The 25,840-nt window shown below is 35.1% G+C and overlaps 3 protein-coding genes across 3 annotated transcripts; 1 reads left to right on the plus strand and 2 right to left on the minus strand.

Moving 5' to 3' along the window:
- Nucleotides 1-3,347: 3,347 nt before the first annotated feature.
- Nucleotides 3,348-13,415, plus strand: LOC139872489 (protein transport protein SEC31 homolog B-like). The gene is made up of 22 exons (XM_071860379.1): nucleotides 3,348-3,779; nucleotides 4,559-4,613; nucleotides 4,713-4,835; nucleotides 5,443-5,539; nucleotides 5,616-5,652; nucleotides 5,742-5,847; nucleotides 5,930-5,987; nucleotides 6,217-6,314; nucleotides 6,429-6,548; nucleotides 6,712-6,754; nucleotides 7,118-7,227; nucleotides 7,323-7,450; nucleotides 7,540-8,086; nucleotides 8,173-8,265; nucleotides 8,633-8,818; nucleotides 8,894-9,107; nucleotides 10,147-10,259; nucleotides 10,941-11,060; nucleotides 11,173-11,298; nucleotides 11,682-11,955; nucleotides 12,127-12,365; nucleotides 13,041-13,415. The coding sequence occupies exons 1-22, from the start codon at nucleotides 3,439-3,441 to the stop codon at nucleotides 13,128-13,130; spliced, it is 3,318 nt and encodes a 1,105-aa protein (XP_071716480.1). The 5' UTR covers nucleotides 3,348-3,438; the 3' UTR covers nucleotides 13,131-13,415.
- Nucleotides 13,416-15,978: 2,563 nt separating this feature from the next.
- On the minus strand, nucleotides 15,979-18,092 carry LOC139872497 (probable methyltransferase At1g29790). Its single transcript, XM_071860389.1, has 2 exons — nucleotides 16,749-18,092; nucleotides 15,979-16,188 (listed from the first exon to the last, which is right to left on the minus strand). The coding sequence occupies exon 1, from the start codon at nucleotides 17,912-17,914 to the stop codon at nucleotides 16,781-16,783; it is 1,134 nt and encodes a 377-aa protein (XP_071716490.1). The 5' UTR covers nucleotides 17,915-18,092; the 3' UTR covers nucleotides 15,979-16,188; nucleotides 16,749-16,780.
- Nucleotides 18,093-18,624: 532 nt separating this feature from the next.
- LOC139902329 (uncharacterized) lies at nucleotides 18,625-19,080 on the minus strand. Its single transcript, XM_071884969.1, has one exon. It carries the CDS (start codon nucleotides 19,078-19,080, stop codon nucleotides 18,625-18,627), a length of 456 nt encoding a protein of 151 aa, XP_071741070.1.
- Between the last annotated feature and the right edge of the window lie 6,760 nt (nucleotides 19,081-25,840).

The raw sequence follows: 25,840 nt of genomic DNA on the forward strand, positions 1-25,840 counted from the left end.
TTCTTGAGTTAGTAGTCTTGTTTTTACATATGTAGTTCATTGTTAACACACTTAATGATATATTTAAATATCATTGTATCATGTTAAATATAGTGTATCAATATCTTAATATGATACATATGTATTTAGTAGACGTTATCATAACGATAATCGTTATATATATCATTTCGACTTTCTTAACTTAGTAATCTCATTTCTTATGTATATCACACATTGTTAATATACTTAGTGAGATACTTACTCATCATAATCTCATGTCAACCATATATATATGTCTATATATACCACAACATGTAGTTTTTACAAATTTGTAACGTTCGTGAATCGCCGGTCAACTTGGGTGATCAATTGTCTATATGAAACTTATTTCATTTAATCAAGTCTTAACAAGTTTGATTGCTTAACACATTGGAAACATTTAGTCATGTAAATATCAATCTCAATTAATATATATAAACATGGAAAAGTTCGGGTCACTACAGTAGATAGTCATGGTCACGTTTAAAGGATCACACAAGAAATGTAGTCTACAAGGAAACTTTCTTCAACTTGAACCACATTTTATAACAGTATGTATACTATTATTTTCAGTTACCTTTCTTATGCTTAGGAAAATTGAAGTTAGCTTTTTTATCCTTATAATGGCTTTGTGTTGCTGATATAATGGTACTACTACTATTATAATGTTCCAATTTTTATCCCCCCAAATTGCATACGAATTTCACTTAAATTGTAAACTAAGCAAGTGGAACATGATTATCAAATTCTAAGAACCTTTGTAATTAGTTCGCATCTAACTACTCTATATGTTATTATTGTAGCTTGCAGATTTCGCTCACATTTCGTCCCACCCACATTGTCATGTACAATAACATTACTTTTAGCTCCACTACACCACTCTTTTATGAGGTATATTGTTAGCACTATTTCTCTAATATATTCATTTATATTATTGTTCATATGCATAATACATAGTTTTTGTTGCAATTGCATATAGCTCTGTTGCTGTTTATTGCCAAAGACACCTCACGTATGTTACAAAACCACCAGGGGCCACTTAAAAAGGAAGTCCAACACCTAACTGATCCCTATGTCCGTCATTTTTATTCTCCTTTTGTTTACTTTCAGAAAGACGCGACGATGTTCCTTCACTTTTGTAAGATGTACGAGCAAAAGAAGAACAGTCCTTTTGTCCAATTTGGAACTTTGTTACTTTTTTTTTTCTTTTTGAAAATTGTTTGTTATATGTAATAATTAGTATGGATCAACAACACTCGATCAACCATCGCGTTTCTTTGGTATATTGTTTATTTTATATTTTATACTCATACTGCACACTTTTTGTAGAAATTGCAGCCTTTTGCAAAACCTGCAGATACATATCTGTTTTAAAAGTGCCAACCGCAAACTGTAAAAATCGTGCAAAGCACGGGCATTGCACCTAGTCTAATTTATCAAACTTACGACTTTATTCATCTAATTTTAGTTCTAATCCAATCTATCTAATCTAATCTAACTTATTAAAAGAAAATAAAATTAGGTAAACATCTATAGTTTCTATTAAAATTCTAAAATGATGACATCATAAATAAGCTTTTTTCTTCATTAAAAAAAATCAAAAAGAAAAAGGAAAAAATCTAAACAAACTTAAGTGACATCATTAATCATTTAATTTATAATTAAAAATATAATTTTTACAAGTAGTTCCCTTTAAACCCGTTCATTTGACAAACCCTAAAGTCATTCGGCCACCATCTCCACCATCATCTACAGCATCATCTAAATCAAAATCCCGCCACCATCTAGAATTCAAAATTCGTCTTTCACCTTCTTCTTTCTCTGTAAGTATCTCTTCACCATCTTTTTCTTTCACCCGGGTATTAACCTAATTTTTATTATTGCTGATTTCTCCAAATCCGATTTCTTATATTGCTAAAATGATGATTTCATTATTAGGATAATTCTTCTGTTAAAAAAAATTAAAAAGAAAAAGAAAAAAATCTAAGGATGGTGGGTGATGTCATTAATCTAAATAATTTTGAATTAAAATTAAATCTTATTAATTAATTATTATTATTAAATCTTATTAATAATTATTTTAATTATTAAAATTAAATAATTTTAAATAATTTTAATTAATTATTTTGAATTAAGTACGAGAAGGTATAAAAGTTAGGCAAAAGAAACAAATTCTACATTTATATTTTAATTTACACTTTTAAAATATAATGATTACCAATATTATAATGATTGGATGTGGATTGTTAAATATGCATTTTAGGTGTTTGATGAAATGTTCAGGTGACAAGTTTCTTAGTCGGACTATGTGGTTCTACGGGTCATTAAACTAAATAACTTTAGCATTTACGTTCACTTAATACCTATCATTAAACTGTTTCGTTTAAACAAAACCCGTGGAATCACTAGTATTCAATCTAAATCGTTTGATGATTATCAACAATAATCTCACCTTTAGTTTGAACTAGATGTGGAGCCCTCGCTTCGCGCCGGGGGCTCCGTTTTGAATGCGAGTTAAAAAAAAAGTCTTGATCTATTTTGTAAAAAAGAATTTTTTTCGAAGGGTTGTTCCTTTTGTGAAAATTGCTTCTTTTAGCGTTCGGGTTTTATTTAAAAAAAAAAAGTTAGTAAAGTGGGGGTTCGATTTGTATTTTAATAAAAGTTAGGGGGTTAAGTTTGTGAAATTTGATAAAAATATACGTATAAAGTGGGAGTTCTATTTCTATTTTAATAAAAGTTAGGGGGTTAAGTTTGTGAAAATTGAATATTAGTAAAAAAAAAAAAAACTTAGTAAAGTGGGGGTTCGATTTGTATTTTAATAAAAGTTAGGGGGTTACGTTTGTGAAATTTGGGAAAAAATATACGTATAAAGTGGGGGTGTGATTTGTATTTTAATAAGAGTATAAAGTGAGGGTGCGATTTGTATTTTAATAAAAGTTTGGGGGTTAAGTTTGCGAAAAGTGGCCAAATGAATAGTACTATTCATTTGGCTGTTGCCATTCATTTGGTTGTTGCCTTTTAGATATAGGTATATAATAATGACGAGATATTTGTCTATATCATATTTTGTAACTATTAAAATTAAAATTATAATTCTCAATTTAATTTTCAATTATTGATTTTTTGACAATGCAAATAAAATAATTTCTATCATTCTTATTATATAATAATATTTTTTATTATAATAATAATAATAATATAATATAATATATATATAATATTATTATTATGATTATGAATTATGATTATGATTATAAATATAAATTATTAAAAATATAAATTATCAATAGTACTAGTAGTAATTAATAAAAAATACTCCGTAAACATACGGAGTTATTTATCTTTTTTTGTTTCAGATCACAAGCCCTAACCCTCATAATTCATAGTTCATAATCATCATTCAATCAAACGCCAATCAAAATGGATACATCTACATCTACATCGCCTTGTATAAAAGAAGTAATCAGATCGGCGTCGGTGGCGTTTGCCCCCGACGCGCCGTACCTCGCCGCCGGAACTATGGCCGGAGCCGTTGATATGTCCTTCAGTTCTTCCGCCAATCTCGAAATCTTCCAACTCGATTTTCAATCTGATGATCATACCCTTCCTTTAGTCGGTTCCGTACCTAGTTCCGAACCGTTTAATCGGCTATCATGGGGTAAATCACCGTCTCCTGATTCAGAACAATTCGCACTTGGTCTCATAGCTGGTGGTCTTGTTGATGGCAATATTGGTATCTGGAACCCTAGCCTACTTATCAGGTAACTCATCTACTCTTTGTTACATACTCCTAAGCATATAGAATATAGATACATAGATACAATTTAGATGCATTTGTTTTAATAGAGAAATAGGTTTTTAAAATTATTATTAATGATATATTTATTTATATTTATATGGTGGCGAAGTTTGTTTAGAATTTGTTAAAACCTGAAAATGCTGAATAGGTCTTGGTACATTGTTTAGCGAACTCAGGCTATTTTTTATGACAATGTACATAGTATTTTGTGTGTTAAGGAGGGTAAAACATTTTATTAGTTGTTTACAAATTTTGTGTTTTCAGTTTATGTAATGTTTTATTATTGGTTTTGACTTGTATTGGTAATTCAATAACTAATATTGCAGGCCTTTAATTACCTGCATGAGGATTTTTTTTTATTCATTTTATTCATCTACTGGGTTTTAGTCTATTTTAGCATTTGGTCTGATTTGCAGTCTAATGATTGTACTACTTAATATTCATATGATGTTTGATGGGCTAATTACTTATTGCATGTTTGTTTTATGTTCTTTGTTATAGTTTTCTGGAAGTGTAGACATGCATGTTTACTGTTTTTGATCTTTTAGGGAGCTACCAAATTTCTTAAACACATCATTTCGTCCCTCTCATCGTTCTAGTTTATAAATGATCTTTTAGTATACTGAATGAATAATATTTTAAATTCCTAGAACACATAGATCTATCATGGTTTTTAGTATCAATGATGTTATGGAAATTGCTATGTAAAATTCTTAAAAGTTTTTTCTTTATTTAATATAGCCCCGACGGAAGTGAAAGCGCTCTTGTTCAAAACTTATCAAAACACAGAGGGCCTGTAAGTTGGTTTTGTGTCTTTGTAAAACTAGAGGTGGCTTTTTTACACTTTGTATTCAATAAAAAGTTTCTTGGCTATGTTCAATATTTTTTTTTTCAGGTTCGTGGATTGGAATTTAGTTCTCTTTCACCTAATCATCTTGCTTCTGGTGCCGAAGAAGGTGATATCTGTATATATGATATTGCTAAGCCAACAGAACCGTCACATTTTCCACCTCTTAAGGTAAGATATCACCGAGTCACCAAACAATCGCTTACCTCACATTAGGTCTTAACTTTTATTTATCTTTTAACATGCTCAGGAATCAAGACCACATTCTTGTTATACCTAGCTTATCTCTATATGTGTGTTTGCATATACTTTTTCTTAATAACATGCAAGGGTAACATGTACAGTCAACTAGAGGTGTTATCTCTTCCTTGTCTCTATATATGTGTATGTTCATAATTTTTGTTTTTTAACATAATAACATGTATGCTGTTATCCCTACCTTGTCTCTATATAAGTACCAGTATATAAGTTTTTGTAAAATGTGATGTAACATGTACAGTCAACTGTTGCAATTAATTTACGATGGAGTACCTCTCGTTTTAGGTATATCTCCAAATTGGTTTTGAAGTTCTATAAATACTAATTGTAACATTAGCTTCAGTTTTTTGTTCAAGAGGGAATATATTCAAGATTTTTTTGTTATTCATGCTCATTTACCAAACCATTGTTGTTTCTGTTTTATTTTAGTAAGTTGTAAATGTTAAGTAACTTGTTGGAATTGTTAAATTTAAAACCACAACTGTGTATTTAGCTTAAACTATATAACATATCCTTGCAGGGCAGTGGATCTGCTACTCAGGGCGAAATATCATTCTTATCATGGAATAAAAAGGTTCAACCTATCTTGGCATCCACTTCGATTAATGGAACAACTGGTATGAACTGAAACCGAGCTTTTATATACTCTGACATAGTTTAGAAAACTGATGGTACATTTGCGTCTTTCTTTAGTGGTTTGGGACCTGAGGAAGCAAAAACCCATTATAAGGTGAACTTCCGGAATCTGGTTTTATGACTTTTTGATGTAGCTAAACTCTTACGTCTTAACTCATTCAATATATATATATTTTTTTTCAGCTTCTCAGATTCAGTTAGAAGAAGGTGCTCTGTCTTGCAGTGGCATCCAGATTTTGCCACACAACTTATTGTTGCTTCGGATGATGATAATTCACCTGCTTTAAGGGTACCGATTTATATATGTTTCTATCTATATCATATATTTATACGGTATATTATTCATGTAACTTACGAACATTGTAATGCAGATATGGGACATGAGGAACACAATGTCTCCTCTGCGGGAGCTGGTAGGTCACACTAGAGGTATGATGAATCATTTTTTAGTTAATCTATAGCTGAAAATGATGTAATTTTTCAGCTAAATAGTGGACTAACGGTTCTTTTACGTTTTGTTGTATCGCCAAATTATAGACACAATACACTTGTGAACATAAATTGTAGTAGTTTTGATTTTCTGATATATATGGTATGCTCTGATGAAACCTTTCTTGCTATTTATGCTTCATATTATTCTATCAAACTTATGTATCAGGCGTTGTTGCGATGTCCTGGTGCCCCAATGATAGCTCATATTTGATGACGTGTGGCAGGGATAACCGCACTATTTGCTGGGACACTAATTCGGCAGAGGTTTGTCAATAACATTGTTAGCTGTTTGAAACTGATGTTTTTTTTCCGAACATCTTATACTTATTCTTTTTTGATTTTAATGATTTCTACGCTACCTGATGAAAACATGTGCAGATTGTCTCTGAACTTCCAGCTGGAACCAATTGGAACTTTGATGTGCACTGGTATCCGAAGATACCAGGGGTCATATCGGCATCTTCGTTTGACGGAAAAATTGGTCTTTATAATATTGAGGTTCGTTAAGTTCCACCTATCTGCTGCTTCAGATATGCTTATAACATTGACTCATTTCATTTTTAATAAGTAAAATGTTGATATTGATACACTGCAAGCTGCTGTTAATAGTTAGAAATGATATTCATTGTATCTACTTGACTTAGATGTGCTTCTTCGACAGGCTTGTGCTCGATATGGTGTTGGTGAGAGTTATATTGTCTCAGGTAATGTCTATTCTACATATTCTGGAGCGTACCTATGGCTTTACCTTTGGTGTTTAGTTACTTTTTGTCTACTATTTGATAATTTAAATATTACATATGACTGCTGTTTGATAATATACTATTAATTAAATTCATTATTTTGATAAGTTGATCTATTATCCAATGAGCTAGTGTGCTGTCAAAATTTGTGTGTGTACTTCATATTGTATTATGGTTTGCACCATGATTGTAATAATTATCTATGATTTTTTTTATCGAACTTTATAATAGTTCAGTGTTTGTTAAAATTGTTACTACCCTCGTTTGTAAATGTTAAAGGTACTTTAGTTTGGTTATTGTTTCTATTTTTTTGTGGTTGTGCAGCACCATTAAAAGCCCCAAAATGGTATGAGCGCAAAGCTGGGGTCACTTTTGGTTTTGGTGGGAAGCTTGTTTCATTTCATTTGACCGGTTCACCTTCTGGACGTTCAGAGGTATTAGTTTGCACCTTTTACACTCTCATTTTTTTTATTCTTAAAATTATTATTATTACTGATTATTGATTAACTAAGTGATTTATCTCTTTCAGGTTAATGTTCGGGACTTGGTTACTGAGCTTGACTTAGTGAGTACCTCATCTGAGTTTGAAGCTGCAATGAAGAGTGGAGATCGATCCTCACTAAGGCTTTTATGTGACCAAAAATACCAAGAATCTGAGTACGTTTTTTGTATGATGATGTAATATACTGCATCTGCTATTATCCTACAACCATTATTTTGATTTTTGAATATACTTGTTAAAGCAGGTCTGAAGATGACAGAGAAACTTGGGGATTCTTGAAGGTTATGTTTGAAGACGATGGTACAGCAAGAACAAAGCTTCTAAATCACCTTGGGTTCACTTTACCACCCACAGAAACAAACGAATCGATTGAAGATCTTTCTCATGATACGACTTCCCTCAATCTTAATAAAGGGAGTGAATCGAGAAAAGAAGGTTTTATGGGTGGCAATCTTATGTCACCCACTGATTACGGGGAAGATTTCTTTAACAATCTTCCAAGCCCTAAAACTGATACGCCTCCGTCAACATCGATCAACAACTTCGCTATCGAAGGTGTAGAAGAATCAACGAAAGAAATCGGTTTAGTCGATGATGGCGTTAGCGATCCTTCGTTTGATGATGCTGTTCAGCGTGCGTTGGTTGTTGGAGATTATAAGGGAGCCGTGGTACAATGTATATCTGCAAATAAGATGGCGGATGCTTTAGTTATCGCACAAGTTGGTGGTGCTTCTTTGTGGGAGAGCACACGCGATCAATACCTTAAAAAGTTCAGTTCTCCTTACCTTAAGGTGCTTTCTTCTTCATCCAACTTTTGTTATTTATGTTCTTTGTATTGTCTGGTCTGATGTCAAAATTTTCTTATGTTGACCAACAGGTTGTTGCTGCAATGGTGAATAATGACCTTGTCAGCCTTGTAAATACTAGACCCTTAAAATCATGGAAGGAAACACTTGCTCTTCTATGCACTGTAAGTTCTCTAATTATACTTTATATTTATAGTTATTATACCATTACCATCACTATAGTCATAGTTATCACCAAGGTTGTTAAAATCGCGAGTTGGGGACGAGTCGGGGATGAGTCGGGCGTTGACAAACGTTGACTTTTAGTAATAAATAAATGGAACATATATTACGCATAAATATATTGAACCTAAAACAAAAGTATTTCAAACATAGATGTATGGAACATATATAACTTTAACTTTGACCGACTTTGACCCAACTTTTTAGCGTTGACTGACTTTAAGGCGTTTTTGGTCGAGTCGGGACGGGCTAGTTCTCAAACTGACACGTGTTTGTGTTAATTATTGATGCTTCATGCTTGTATGACAGTTTGCACAAAGGGAGGATTGGACTTTACTATGTGATACTCTTGCTTCTAGACTTTTGGCTTCTGGTAATACACTAGCTGCAACATTATGTTATATATGTGCTGGAAATATTGATAGAACAGTCGAGATCTGGTCGAAGAATGTTACCACTGAGCATGAGGGAAAATCATATGTTGACCTTCTTAAGGTAAGCATTATGTTGAAAGCTTAGTCTATGTTCCTTGTTCATTATTGACACTAATCTTATTGTGATTTTGTTTAGGATTTAATGGAGAAAACTGTGGTCCTCGCTTTAGCAACTGGACAGAAGAAATTCAGTGCTTCTTTATGCAAACTTGTTGAAAAATATGCAGAAATCCTAGCAAGTCAAGGACATTTAACAACTGCTATGGAATATCTGAAATTAATGGGCACTGATGACTTGTCTCCTGAACTGTTGATTTTGCGAGATCGGATAGCCCTTTCCGCTGAGCCAGGTACACATTATCTTGGTACTACGTTCTTGTATAGATGATATCTTCTTTCTGAGTGATCCCTGTTCCTTTTCTTTCATGTATTTATGCAGTATACCAGGTAATAATAATTTTTGTTTTCATGTTATCGCGGAAGTAAACAATGTCCTAAACCTTACAGTATTTTCTGTTACCCTATATTTTCCAGTGTGAATGACACACACATAGTGTGTGTGTGAGAGGGAGTGATAGAGAGAGAGAGAGAGAGAGAGAGAGAGAGAGAGAGAGATTTAGATTATAGTAATGTGACAGTTAAATAAATTGGCTTTCTCAGAAATCTTTACGATCCACAAGATCCATGAATATAAACTTAATGATGCAGTACATAGTTGGTCAAATACAAGAAAACTTGACCCACATGGGATTGGATGATTACTTGGCCATTAAGGAGGAAGATTAGAGTTTTAGTATATTAGGAATTCAACCAAAGTCATTATCTTTATTCTTCAAATAAACTATTTCCTCCTTAGATTATGATTATGATTATTCATTCATTATATTGGTATCCCAATAGTTTTACTACTTCTATAGTATAAATAGGGCTTTATTGTTTAGTTTTCATTAGATTGATTATTGCTTATGGTTTGACACATAGAATCGAGAAGACTTTTTCCAACCCTTATGTGGTTTGCTTATGATATTAACCCTTATCTGTATAATAACACGATAGTTATTATCCATTTTGTAGCCTAGTGCAGTCGTGCTACTTTTGCTAACTATCAATTTTTACCCATTAGTTAACTGTTTTATTCAACATGACCTAAACACTGACATTCATGGGTTAAAGTTGATTTTGTACTTTGAAACACTACAAAATAAACTAAGGTCTTGTGTATTTAGTGTATATTTTCCAACAGGGAGGTATCTATACAAGTGCATCCGAATTAAAATCAAGCCATTGTGTCTCATGAGGCCGACATGTACATAGTTATATTTTAACATTTGATTGTGAGACCTTTACATTTTGATGTTGAGGTTTATAATACTGTCTGAATCCTTGTAGTGAAAGAGACAACTAGTTCTATGGATTCTGGAAACTCTCAGTTACCGATAGCATCTGCGTACGGTGTGAACCAACGAAATTCAGTCGTCGAGCCTTCTCGTAACTATTATAAGGTGTTTACTCTACCATCTTTATTATTTCACAATTTCTTTTTGTACAACCAATACTTTTGATGAAAGGTGTAGATTTATGTATTGATCAAACCACGTGCTATAATTAGTGCTTCAGACCAAGCGATTAATCACTTTTTAGAAGCAGATCAATCAATATGATTTTCCATAGTCTCTCTAATTAACCGATCAATGCCGGCCAATGTGTCAAAATCGGATTTAGTTTGTCAAAATTGGTTAAAGTCAAAGTTGGTCAACATCTTGTGAATTTAATATAGATTTTTGGAGTAGTTGTGAATTAAATGATTATGTTTATTTCTAGATAAGTACGTTAAAGTTTTGTTTGTTTATGTTTATATTTATGGTTATCTTCTACATATACACTTAAAATTTTGAAATTTATTATTTTGATGTATAAAAGTCCATTCCGTGTAATCCCCGATTAATCCTTATGAGGTTCAGACCGATTAATCCCCAATTGTCAATTATTATAAGCGTGATATGACCCGTTTTTTAGTGTTTAAAAATGTTAGATGGAATGTAACACGAGTAGGCCCATTAGTAATTTAGGTCATACCACCTCTTAGTGTAGTTAATCAAACGGTATGGGAAAGGAAGTAGTAAATAGTTATTTGTAAGTCTTTGTTTCCTTCTGTTGACTCTATTGCTATTGCTATTCTTCAGGATGATTCTGCTTATGCTCGTCAAAATTATCAACAAGCACCAGGTCCTTCATATGGTTCGCAGTACCAACAACAACAGCCTACTACGTTCGTACCCGCACCTTCACCTCACGTTCCATCGGTACGCGAATTGTTGAAGGATAAAAATATTATATTTAGTCGCACATCATTAATATGATCCTCGTCACTTTTACTCTAATAATAATAATAAGTATTCATTTGCGTTCTCTTAGGTGGGCTTCACTCCACAACCTCCAACGCAGCCTGCTCCAAAAGTATTTGTTCCTAGTACCCCTCCAATTATGAGAAACGCTGACCAATACCATCAGGCCCCTACCTTGGGTTCTCACTTATATCCTGTAAGTAAATACAATACCTTGTTATGTAATGTTTGCTAGATGTGGAAATTTTGGCCCATATAATTGTGAAATGGGTCACTGTGGGTTCTCTATGATATCTTCATTTTCCAACTACACATCTAATGTATTAGTCATTCCAATTATTTTGTTCAAAAATTGTAGATTATTGATGAAGCAAATATAATTTAATTTAATTTAATTTTGGTAATTATTTTAGACACTAATTTGTGATCAACTAAAAGTTTGGGCAAAAAGTATTTCAGGCTAAGCCAGTCAACTCAAATTTCATGTCTTTTGACCTACTCATTTTGCCTCCTCAAGTGAATGGGCATTTCACTAGCAAATTGTAAGGTACCCGCTGCTAAAAGAATTTCGTGTACTAGTCTCAGCAGGTGAATGCTAATCCTAATTACCAAGTTGGACCACCAGGCGTCGGCTCACTTCGCCCTGTTCCTTCTCCGGTGAATCCTACTCTTGGACCGAAGATATCACAAGACGTGGGACCCACACCACCGGTGAGGGGATTCATGCCTATGAGCAACACCGGGCTACAAAGATCTACTTCGGGTCAACCTCAACCACCTAGTCCTTCACCTCCGGTTGCACCTCCTGCTCCCCCACCAACAGTACACACAGCTGATGTGTCCAATGTACCTGGTAATACTAGTATTCATTTTCTACCTTTATTATATACGTTTCATGCCATACATGTTCTATTATTTATGTGAACATTAAACATTTTAGATGTCAAAGTTGCTTTGATCTTATGTTTTGAACTTGAACTATTGGTTAAGTTAATAGAAAGCATGTAACATTTTGTGTTTACAGCACATCAAAGGCCAGTTATTAGCACTTTGACAAGACTTTTTACGGAGACATCAGAAGCTATGGGTGGTTCACGTGCCGTTCCGGCTAAAAAACGAGAAATTGATGACAACTCAAAAAAACTGGGCGCGTTGTTTGTGAAACTGAACAGTGGTGATATATCAAATAACGCTTCTGAAAAGCTTGTGCAGTTGTGTCAAGCATTGGATCGGGGAGATTTCGCTACTGCCCTTAAAATTCAGGTAACTAGCAAATATAAAGTGAATAACTCTAGCTGTTGCTCACCTGTATTGTTTAAGTTCGCTTATTTATGAACGGTCTGTTGTCTCTTAAACGGGTCAAGTAAGTTCTTTTAGCTAAAAAGGAACGGGTCAAATGGGGGTATGAAGGGTTGGAGTCGTCGAGAGTATATTTATTTCAATGTTTATGATTTTGTTATTCCAAGTTTAGACTACATTTTGTATTGTAAGGTCCACTTAGTTATCATTATTAGCACATTTTACTTGTATATGACATTTAAAAGGTGACCATTCCGGGTCAAATTAACTTGACTCGGTGTATCTATACCCATATATAAAGATTGTCCTGTTTTTAACTGTTACCCAACCTGCCCAATCCTCCATTTTGCCACTACTATTCAGATAGCCATCAGGTCCTTTTTAAATCCCTATGGGTGCTATCATTTCCCTAGGGTTAAGATCCGTCCCCCAACAGTCGAGATTTTGAAGTTGTTCGTCTAGTCCTCGAAGTCTCTAACATGGCGATTTATACGACCAATGTTTTCAAAAGTCTAATTTATCGGTCAATGTCAGAGTTCTTAGTTCAAAGTTGAATTTATTGTGTCAAGTGCATCAAATACAGTCAAATTTGGTCAACGTCTGACTAGGCTCGAATTGAAATTTTGTTTGTTGGTACAGGTTGATCTTACAACAAGTGACTGGGATGAGTGCAGCTTCTGGCTAGCAACGCTGAAAAGAATGATTAAGATTAGGCAGACAGCAAGATGAATTTAGTGATATGCTGATATGTCTGATTTTTTTGTACACAATAAGTGCACTCCCAGACTCCTTTGGATTTTTAAAGCAGGTATAGAAAAGTTGGATATTTAGGACGACATTGATGTTTGACAAACTTCTTGTGTTTGTGTTCATTGTTGTTTGTCTGAAAGTTTTGAGGGTCTAGTATCTAAAGGTTTCCTAATTACATGAGGATATGAATATGAATTTTTAGTTGTGTGTAGTAAGAGATGGCATCTTTACAACTTATTGTCTTAGATATTTTTAAAAAATTTACAAAGGGTGGCTAAGTCAAGAGTTTCAATTAGAAACTTGATCATCTATAGAATGTAACCATGAAAACTAGAAAGTATATAATTGAAATATAAGACTTTCTAATAGAAAAGAAGTATCGTTCTTTTAATGCTGTAGACGCCATCGTTCGTTTAACGCCATAGGAACCATAATGAAGAGGCCATAGAGCTGATTGTTATTTCGGCTCTTTTAGATATTAAAGTTATCATTTCGGCTCTTCAACGTATTAACTCATAAATACTGGAATTGCTTCTTGTCATATGTATTTTTACAAGTTAATTTTGACAACCTTGATCTACCCATGTACCACTTTGGAACGAAGGTAAACACATTAAGTTTTTATCAGGTGATATAATTTTACATGATCTTGATTATGTATCTATATTATAAAGAAATTAATTAAAACACTATAGTTATTTTTCCATTTTTGATTTTATCCGTCACATTTTCTGCATAAAATATTGAATATGTAGTTGAGTTAAATGTTTGGTGATAATATATTCACTCAAAATTTTGATAAATCCACTTATGTGCAGTAATAGTTTGTACTGTACAATAATAATGCATTAGTTGGATTGATCAAAAACTTAAGTGAAAATATCAACACCATGTTCCAACTCCTGCTTTAGAGACCGGCTATTAACCATATATTCATATGGTTGTACTCTATGCATGGTAACACCACATTATAGATCTGGCTTTCATGCATTGCAGCTTCTTTTCTTTGGTAAATTTGGCGTCTCATGAATGATGTCATTTTCAGGTCAAACATATTAGACGTTGCGACTTACGGAGTATTTGACACACTTAGAAATTATGCTTTTAGCCGGTTAAGGGCTACAGGTAAAGTAGCACCTATATGAAATTTATGACTATGTAATCCTTTGTAATTATTTTGGTTTGTCCGAATTCCTTGCTAGTTTTTTCTTAATAAAATATGTTGTTAAAAAAGGTAGTTGAGTTGTATGTTTCACATTAAAGTGAGAATATATGCAACGTTTGTGTCAAAATATAGATAATATATTAAAAGTTGTGTTATTGGTGATCGCTGATATACTGTGTGACCTTGTTCTATGAGGAAAGATCATCTATATGCTATCATTTCTTAGCTGCTATGGAGGTGTAGAAACGACGTGCTTTTCAACTCGAATAAGATGAAGAAAGCCCGGTTATTTGATGGTATCCGTTTATTTGCTTTGAAAGTATAAGTAGCATTGTAGACTCTTAGAACTCTCGACTCTAAAAAGAAACAACTAAAATCTGATTAAACCTTCTAGCAACCTTGGTTCTAGTTTAATTTGTTTATTAATAATTAATAATATTGATGTTGATATCAATAAAATTTAACAAACGTCTCATTAGATTTCAGTTAGTATATACAATGAAACATATACTGTATTATTTATACCATTAGGTGTTTGTGTTTGGAGCCGAGGTTGAGGTCGTGAGTTAGAGTCTCGCGCTCAAGCTCACCCTCATAAATTAATCTGTCTGAAACATGGAACTCCAAATTGACCTCGAGTGAAGTTTTCTCTCGAATCAATTCAGGATTCAAAACCGGTCCACCTGGCCCTCAGGATGGTTTAAGGATCGGGTTCCTGCAATGCGATTCGAGTTTCCTCCTGAAAGCGTGTGCTTGTGTGGCAAATGATCGCAAAGGTAATAAACCCTTAGAAGCATTCGCTTGTTGGATTGTGATCCAATATTGACAATTCCTTCAAGAATTACAATCGTTCCAGGTATTAAACCCTTAGTAAGCTAATCAATTTCATTAGTTAACACTTACCGAAGATTGTAAAAATCACTAGTCGCTGACTAGTCGTCCGAGACACTATATGGGTTGATTGGCCTAATGACGTTGACCAACTTTGATTTTGACTATATTTGACCTATTGTGACCAATTTTGACCTAATAAAGCGACTTTGAACCAATAAATCTCTGACCTTAACCGACTAAATTTGAACTCTTACCAACTTTGACAAAATAAATCTTCCAAATAAGAGTTTAGTCCCAACTACTCGGGACTTCCGTAACCATTCACTTACTAAACATATATCATTCGCCAATGACCCTGTCAAGAGAATATAAAGACAATTTTATACTCTCACTTATAGACAAGGTTGAAAAAGATGTGAAACGGGGTCAAGACAGCTGGGGCCTTAAGACAGCCGAGACGAGGGTGAAGACGCACGCACGCACGCACACTTTAGAGCTAAAAAACCTTCATTAACCAGTTTGTACCTATAATCGCTATTATCGTTAATATAATACAAAAAATAACATTAGACTACATCAATTTTGATCGATCTAACCGAATTTTTTACTTTTGACCGGCGTTGACCCGACCTTTCACGCATTTGACCCGACTTTTGACCGTTGACCTACTTATTATACGACGGGACCGGGTCGAGACGGGCTAGCCACCAAAAAATCGCAACGGACGTCGTTTACAACACTGCTTATAGACGACTTATAAGATAATCTGTGTTCATGCAGGACCAAGGTGATGTATCAAAACATAACTGCTTGCGCATAATCGTGTGCTACAAAAAAATGAAGATATTTTGCATACTAAAAATAATTATATTCGGTGAAGTTCATCTTTCCTTTAATGCCCATAAACTTAAACTATAACAAATACACTGATGCATAAAAATACCAAGAACTAGTCATAAAATTGAAGCAACCGATTTTCCTTTATAGGGATCGACTGATTACCTCTTGTTTTGATGATTTGAGCTTCACATCTGGAACCTGTTATAGAACCAGGGTAAAACGTCGATTAATTTATCAAGACTAGGCATCACACACACACACACACACACACACACACACACACACACACACTAGTTCACATTGCCTAAGATGAAATGCAATCTTTGACTTAATACTTGTGATACCTAATTAAACAAAGGTATCCAAGGTCTTCCTGGAGTGTGCAAATGGAACTTTTGATACCGATAAAGAAATAGGTGACAAAAAGATATGATTTTTGATGAAAGAAATGAAAGATGAATAAGACTTGGATATAACACCACCATGAAAGTATAGAACAAGAAGAACATAATTTAAAACTCAGATACAAGTAAACAGAAACTCATATTAACTCAACTTATCATCAAAAAATTCACTAAAACACGAATTAGCTCCTAATTTCCATTTTCCAACGATTGTGATCAGTACCGAATTGCTAGATTTCGATCAAATGTTAATCAACTACGAATTTTCAAATTCATGTAAACATAAAAATATCATATCATGTAATTCACACTATGCATATAATAAGCAGCAACTATAATTTTCATAATTAGTACCTCAATAAATTAAAAACACATAAACCTTCTCCTCATGATGATGATGATGATGATCTTGAAACTGGTTTTTGCAAAAGAGCAGTCAAATAAACCTCACCATTCTTAACACCACTTGAATCTGTCTTCTTCCCAACTGCCCATTTCACCTTTTTATACCCTAATTTACCAATCAATGGTCCATAAACCTTATCAAGATCCACACTTTTACTAAAAAAATGATCAATCCAAAAAAACCCACCACCCCTTAACACTCTATCTACATCATAAAGCATAAATTCCATTGCTTGTACTGGTATCCATCTGTTTACAGCATGCCCACATCTTACAAGATCCAAAACACCATCAAATACAGGTAATCTTTGTTGTAATGGTACATGTAATGGCACCAATCCCCTGAGTGCAACTTCTTCATTATATGGTGCACCTATACTCATTGTAGTTGTTATAACTGTCACATTTTGTTGCTTCATTTGAGCACCAAAAGTACCTGTACCACCACCAATATCTAAAGCTAACCTAATGACACTTTTTGACTTTTTAGTAATTTCAAGTAATTGAGAAATGGGTAGATCAAGATCAGTTTTATAAGATAAAAATTTCAACTTTTCTTTATTTAAATCAAAACCCAGATCTGGGTTATAACAATCAAAGTTTTTACACTTGTAATCACTCCAAATAATTTGGTTTTCCGGCACCGGCGAAAACGGGTTCGCCGGAAGTGAAGATGGGAGTTTAGTGGGTGTCGGTGAAAAGCATCTCCGGCGAGGGAGAGGATGGCATCCACGGAGGATTAAGGGTTCTGCGGCGGCGGAAGACGACGGTGGACAGACGGAATAAGGGGTGTAATTCATGTATTGGTGAAGGAGGTCAGGGTGGTGGCGGCAGGCGGAGGCGATGGGGGAGAGTTGAGTGTAAAGAAGGAGGTCAGATGGGACGGCGGCGGAGGGAGTGGTGGTGACGGTGGGATTGGGTTGGAGGCGCGTGAGGTGGTTGATGGTGGCGCGTATGGTATGAAGTTGGCGGAGAAGGTGATCGGGGACAGGTGGGTTGTTAGGGTTTGGTGGTGGTTTAGAGATCATGGTGGTTGATAGGTGGTAAAGAGAAAGGATATTGGTGGCAACCATAGCTAGCAATAGTACTAGATTCAAACCCATTGTAAAACCCATAATTTTCTTGAAACAATTTTGCTAAAGTTTTGACCTTTTTTGAATTTTTGTGTTATATATGCGTATACTTGTACGTATAGATAGATGATGGTTGCTATGGATGTAGGATAATTTTGGTTTTGAGCAAGTGAAAGCTCAAGTGATCAGGTGAAGAAGGGGGGAGTGAGTTTGAGTATAATATTAGTGAGGACTTTTTTGATACAATGTGAAATGGTTTGAGATCTAAAGCTGGAATGGTAGTGTGATCTACCGTTGGATGTGTCTTGAGGTGTGTGATCTAACGATGAAAAATTGAGAGAACAGGGATTCTTCGTGTGTGTTGTCCGTAAATTAGATTCTTGAGTATGGGGGTGGACACGTGAAATGAGTAGGGGTCTTTATTTCATACTACGTACTCTTTTTTTATTTGTAAGGCGAAAAGATGAAATATATTTCATCAAAACAATGAAAATACGTACGATACAAAGGCGGATCGACCACGGCTCAATTGAAAATACAAGACTATAAGATAACTAAAAACATAATAGACTCGGATTATCCATCCAAACATAAGACTGTAACCCGTTGCAAAGCTTGAGATTCGTGGCCCAAAGGAATGTCTTGAGCTTGATGTTTCGAACCAAGACCGAGCGACACATGAACTTCCCATTGAAAACAAAGTCATTACGTGCCAACCAAATTGCCCAAATAGTCGTGAGTCCAATTAGCTTTCAAAACTTTGAAGCCGTAATTCCCATGCCATAAAGCCAATCAAACGAAAAAAGCTCGATTGACCCCGGAATCACCCAATAGATTTTCCACCATCTAAACAAATCCGCCCAAATTTTAGATGACCACTTACAATGGACCAAAAGATGGTTGACCATTTCGACTTCTTCCAAACACCAAATACATAAATTCGATTGAGACGAAGGCAAAATATGCCTATTAATGAGCACATCTTTAACAGAAATACTATTACGAATTGCGAGCCAATGAAATAACATAACCTTAGACAGAACATTATTTCCCCAAATCACTTTTGGCCAAGTTGGAGATGAAACAATGTTAGATTGAACAAGCAAACGAACTGCATCAGAAACCGAAAAGACTCCATAGGAAGAGGCTGACCAAAATAGGTGGTCTTCACATTCCAAGTTACCCACAACACGAGCCAACCAACCCATTAATTCCAACAGTTTTAATCGAGTTATCAAGGGACAGAGGGCGAATTAAATGCAAGTCCCAAAGACAATTATCTTGAAACTGAGAACGAAAGGAACGAAATTGACTAACCGTAGCAAAAGGCAAAGAGCACGCCTCAAATAACGAAGGGAAACGATCTTTTTAACACACATCCATTAAGCCACATATCATGCCAAAACAAAATTATGTCTCCTTTTCCTAACTTCCATTTCCACACATTCGACCCAACAATACTTTGAAGAGAGGTATCATGTTGCATATACACCAAGTCTCTCCATATAGGAGAAAGTTGAGATAAATTGAGAGACGACACATTTAGCGAAAGATTTCTTCCAAAGGCAACCCCAGAAGACGACGTCACAATGGATTTCCAAAGGCAAGACTTATTGGAATTAAATTTCGCCCACCATTTAGCAAGCATTGCTAAGTTTTTAATATGAAGCGGAGTAACCCCTAACCCGCCCAAATCTTTGGGAAGACACACCGTGTCCCATTTCACAAGACATGTTTTCTTTTGGAGGCGATCACCCCCCCCCCCATGAAAATTTCGTCGTAATCTTTCTAATTGGGAGATTAGAAATCACCGCATTGACCATAACCAACCGACTACCAAACGAAAGACAACGACCTTTCCACCCGGCGAGTTTCTTGATAACCTTTTTAACAATTGGTTCCCACTTCGAAATTATGCTAGAATTGAACCCAATCGGAATACCAAGATATTCCAAAGGAAACACCGCCACTTTGCAATCGAAGATATGTGAGAAACTAATCATGTCCTCTTTAGAAACATGAATGCCATATAACGTTGTTTTAACACCGTTCATTTGGTGCCCGGATAGTTGGTAAAACACACCCAAAATATATTTAATACGATTCAATTCTCGGGCATTGGGTTGTGCAAAAATAATCGTGTCATCCGTAAATTGAGAATGGTTAATACAAAAATTATTACCAAAATTGCACCCCGTTAGAAAACTGATCGGGTCATAAATGCCGATCATGTTCGATATTAAGAGATGAATTTTATGTGTATATTCGAGGTTTAAAAACCTATTTTATAAGGTTTTCATAACGGGTAACGATTCAAGACGAAAACGCGAAAACGGAGATTAAAACGCGAAAAAGTGAGGAAAAAGGGGCTCAGCCGCAATTTGCGGCTGGGGGCGCAATTTGCGTCTGGAAACTTTTAAAAAATCATCATCAGGTGGATAACGGGAATATGTAGGCGCCCACTTTTTGCGGCTGGCCGTAATTTGCGGCCGTTGGACGTATTTTTGGATAGAATTTTAGGCCGGATTTGAGGGATTTTCTGTTAGTCATTATAGCCCGAGTATTATTTATTGTAATGAGCCTAGCCCAAGTTTATATTATATGCTAGGGCATTTATGTATGAGAGGCTATATAATGTACTGTATTCTCAATGAATGGCATAATACACACAATCAATTCACTATCAAATATATCGTGTAATATGGTATCAGACGCTAGGTTAAAACCCTAAACACAATTTTTTTTTTCACGGCCGATCTACTCCTGGCCTTCTCTTCTTGCTCGATTCAAATCTCCTCCATGGCAACCCCTTATGTCAAATCTATACTGTAACCTCCATCCTTATACCTGTCAAACTAGATCTCACCAAACTAAATTATGCTCATTGGAAAACATTGTTTACAACTCACTGCTCAGGGTTTGATGTTCTTAAATTTATCCTTGGCACGTCTACGAATGAAGAAAAGGCAACCCCGACGTGGTAAAAGGCCGATGCGGTTGTATTAACCTGGATATTCAATACTATCTTGGAGCCTCTCCTTGAACGTTTATTGAACTCTGAACCTAAATCATCAAATGAAGCATGGGTTTTCTTGGCCGAACTATTTCAAGACAACAAACTTTCGAAAACAATGGAGTTAAATGCCCAATTGCGTGGTCTTTCAATTGGAAATCTAACGGTTGAAGAATATCTCCGCAACATTGATCGAATTGCAACTCACCTTCGCAATCTGGCTCGAATGTGGATGACAGTGATCTCGTTATGCACACTGTTAATGGGTTACACAATAAGTTTCCACACGTCACTCACATCATCCTCCATCGTGAACTTTTCCAAAGTATGAAACTGTTCGATCCATGCTATTGATGGAGGAGATGACGTTAAATAGCCAGGATCGTCTAACTTCGGACGTCTCATTGAACGCTCTCATCCTACGACCCTCGTTGCTCAACCACCATCAAAACAACCATCAAATCAACCTGAGGTATGTCGTAATTTTTTGAAAGGTTTCTGCCGATTTGAGGGTCGATGTCGTTATGTTCATCAGGGCAATCACAGAAGATCAAATACTGGATCCAGCTCTTTTAATTCCAATCGGACTAATAGTGTTAGTCAAGCCCAACTCTTGCAAATTATAGCAGCCCAACAAGCCCAGTTGGCTCAGTCCGCTAGCCCCAATCGGGCTCCCTTCAATCCACAGCCTGCCACGTTCCACTATTACGGGTCTAGTCCAGCCACTCGTCAACCTGGACTGTTACCAAGCCCACCAGGCTTTAATCGGCCCACTGGTTCGCAAAATTCACATGGGCCACAAGCTTTTTACACGGGTCAGCACACTGGTACTAGTCTTGATGTCGGACAGCTTACTCAGCCCACATGTCAGCCCACTGCTATTGGTAATCTTCAGCCCAATGGATTCGGTAATGTACCTCAGGCCCAACTCACTAATTTTGGATCATTCGTGGTTGACCCGCGAACTCAGACATAAGAAACTATTCTTCCTAGCGCTTTTAGTGCAATGACGTTACAAGATTATGGCACTGCGGGTTGGCACATGGATACCGGTGCGACTTCTCACCTTACCTCTTGCATTAATAATCTTAGTACTGTATTTAATAATTGCAAATATTCATCGATCTCCCACCGACCCTTACACTTAAATAACATCCTTGTAACTCCTAACATTGTTAAAAATCTTAAATCTGTTCGTCAATTTACTCGTGATAATACTGTCTCTGTTAAATTTCACCCTTTTGGTTTTTCTATGAAGGATTATTTGACACGCTAGCTTCTGCTCCGATGTGATAGTACCGGAGATCCCTACCCTTTCACGACATCTAGCTCTTCCTCTCCGCAAGCCTTTCTCACCAGTCCTATCATATGACATCAATGTCTCGGTCACCCTGGATAAGATGTCTTTCGAAGACTTATTTCTAATAAAGATATTATATGTAATAAAATGTCTTCACCTTTATTTAAAAAGCTATTTTATAAGGTGTGATAACCCGGAAAATTTCGACTTATTTAAACCAATTCTCTATATGATTTAATATTTTTGACATGATAAGCAATGAATTTTGAAAAGTTTTAAAACTTTTGAAAATGATTTTTTATATAACGGTTGACCACCCTGTTTGTCCAACGATTCACGAACGTCATAACATGTATTATATACATATTTTAATAAATATAAGAGTCTTCGATATATACGGAATCATGCGAATAATATTTACATACGAAATGATTAAAAATTTACTATTAAACGATGCTATTTCAAATTAAAAAATTTACGTATTAAGTCATTTTATTTTTATGATATAATTTTTGTATTTTTTTTAAGAAACGAAGTTAAATTAATAATGTACAATTTGTAAAGCACAACGTACAACGTGTAGCTTAAATAGTTGAATTTAAATTAATTCATTTACTATTCACATGAAAACGATATTATAGAAATTATTAATTATAAGTTACATAGAATACCCCTGAAGTATTTAATAAATACGACTTTTTAAAATTTTAAATTCTTATATAAACATGTCGACAGCGTAGGACAAAAGGGATTGTGAGCTGGCAATGGGGCTCATGCGATCGCATGAGATCCCCCACACATTCTCATGCGATCGCATGAGGTGTGTGGACAGGCCAACTCCTATAAAGTTCGAACGTTTTGCATTTTTCTGATTCATTTTCATCTATCTCTCTCGTACCTATATGTATATTTATATTATTATTATTATTATTATTATTATTATTATTATTATTATTATTATTATTATTATTATTATTATTATTATTATTAAGATTAATATTATTATTATTAATCTTATTAGTATTATACATAAAATACTACGATGAGGTTATGAGCGTGTCACTTTCAAAATGGTTTTCAAGCGGGATAGGGCTAAGGAAATTATGGATTATTGCCAAGGAGGTTATGAGTAATGTTCGGGGGTATATTTGTGAATCAAACCTAGTGTTTATCATCTCCGTTACGTCTACGTACTTTCCTACAATATTGAATCTCAATACTGATACGTAAGTACTCATATCTTATCTTTTATATATTAATTATGTATCCATGTCTAGTGCTCGAGTATATATATTTATATATGCTTGTATGCTAAATTTCATCGTTAAACAGTTTATAATGAATCACTAATTAAATACATATATTACTGGTAAAAGGTATATGATATACATGTTTTTGGAAAGCTGGCGAAAAATCAATAACTTTTCATTTAGATATCGAATAGTTTCGATGAACGGATTAAAAGATATGATCAACTGAATTATGATTGACGTTAATTGAAATTGCTTTTGAATCTGCAATTAAGATTTAAACAACTTGTTTACGAGATTGATAAAGTGAACTTTTAAATATTACCAACCGAGTAAATGAATCCTTATATAAGGCACGTCTCGTTTTGTTAAACTATTGTCAAAATTGACTTTTTGAAACGACTTTGGATAACTATTATACGTCGATCTCGAGCATTAGGATTGTGATACACTATGACCTGACCTAGCTTGATAGACATTTATTGATCAACATATGTTCTCTAGGTTGAGATCTACGGTTAATTTTGCATTTCGAGTTTCGGTCACATTTTGGTGAACGACTTTATATGCTGCTAAGGTGAGTTTCATTTGCTCCCTTTTTAATTGCTTTTGCAATATATATTTTTGGGCTGAGAATACATGCACTTTATTTTAAACGCAATGGATACAAGTACATACTAAATTCTACACTGAGTTTGAACCGAAAATCCCTTAGCTTTGGTAACTAGTAACTGCCAGTTATAAGAACTGGTGGGCGCGAGTAGTTGTATATGGATCCATAGGGCTTGACATCCCCGTCTGTTCCAGGTATAGAAACCCTAGCCTGAACTATAAAACAGACGTATGCTATTTTAGTTTAGTACACGTTGGTTTGCGTGTATTGTACATGTTGGTTGCATGTATGTTAAAACAGGGGTACTTATTATAACGTTAAAGCTTAGTTACCAGGGTGCTCAATCTTGTAGAATCTTTTGATAAACATTTTGGATGAAACAGCTGAAATCTTGTGATCCACTTTTATATACAGATTATGCGAAACACTAAAACTATGAACTCACCAACCTTTGTGTTGACACTTGTTAGCATGTTTATTCTCAGGTTTCCTAGAAGTCTTCCGCTGTTTGCTTATATGTTAGACAAGCTATGTGCATGGAGTCGTACATGGCATATTTTTCAAGGAAACGTTGCATTCACCAAATCATCACCATGTATCTTATTTTGACTGCATTATCAACGGAAGTACTATTGTAAACTATTATTTACAGTAATTGTCTATATGTAGAAATCATCAGATGTCGAAAACCTTTGATTTAAATATTCATTTATGGTGTGCCTTTTCAAAAGAATGCAATGTTTACAAAACGTATCATATAGAGGTCAAATACCTCATAATGAAATCGATGAATGACGTGTTCGTCCATATGGATTTGGAGCGATCGTCACATTTGGTATCAGAGCGTTGGTCCTAGTGAACCAGGTCCTGCATAAGTGTGTCTAACTGATAGTTGTTAGGATGCATTAGTAAGTCTGGACTTCGACTGTGTCTGCATGTCAAAAGTTTTGCTTATCATTTCTTGTCAGAAATTACTTGTCTATCATCTTAAGTCTAAACGCGTCTTATTGCATAGATAGTGTATAGACAAAATTCATATCTTGGCATATCTATTACAGTAAACTTTGACTGCCATCTTCCGAAAATTTCTCCGTAATTTACGGGATTTTGGTATTATATATACATATGTAAATTATGTATTGAAGAGTACCAATCTAAATTCTATAATCTATTTCATATCAAAAATCATCTCTCTAATTATACAAGATGGATCCCGTATCTAGTTCAAATTCCTTAAACTCTGACAGCTATTCCGATATGGATATTCACCTGAATTCCGAAGACAGTGTAACCGGAATGGATCAACCAATTAGCCATCATCTGTTCTGGATGAATTGGGGATGGGTTCGTAGCCTACTTAATTATTGGAGACAAGAAGAAGGCGATCCCTTCCATCCACCACATTGCCCTCTTGGCGAAGAACCAGAAGCACTTACCGGCGAACCTGTTCGTAATACCATTTTCTCTCTCATCTCCAGAATATCTCGTCATGATCATATACTCTCTCAAATTCTGGATCTTATTCATCCGCTCGTCCGAACCGCCAATCATCCCGGTGTAGTAGAAGAAGTCAACGAGCTTCGCGCTCGGGTAGTGGCTTTGGAGAATATGGTGCAAAGGTTACAAGCACCAGCAGCATCACCGGCATCAACAGTACCACCGACAACAACACCAACAGTACCATTACCACCACCAACAACATCCGCATCGCAAACCTCAACTTCACAATCTGTTCCAAGAGCATCAACGTCATACGCACCGTAGTTACCAAGAAATACCAGCAACAATAACC

The sequence above is a fragment of the Rutidosis leptorrhynchoides genome, chromosome 1, assembly GCF_046630445.1.
Source record: "Rutidosis leptorrhynchoides isolate AG116_Rl617_1_P2 chromosome 1, CSIRO_AGI_Rlap_v1, whole genome shotgun sequence".
In the NCBI taxonomy this organism is placed as follows: domain Eukaryota; kingdom Viridiplantae; phylum Streptophyta; class Magnoliopsida; order Asterales; family Asteraceae; genus Rutidosis; species Rutidosis leptorrhynchoides.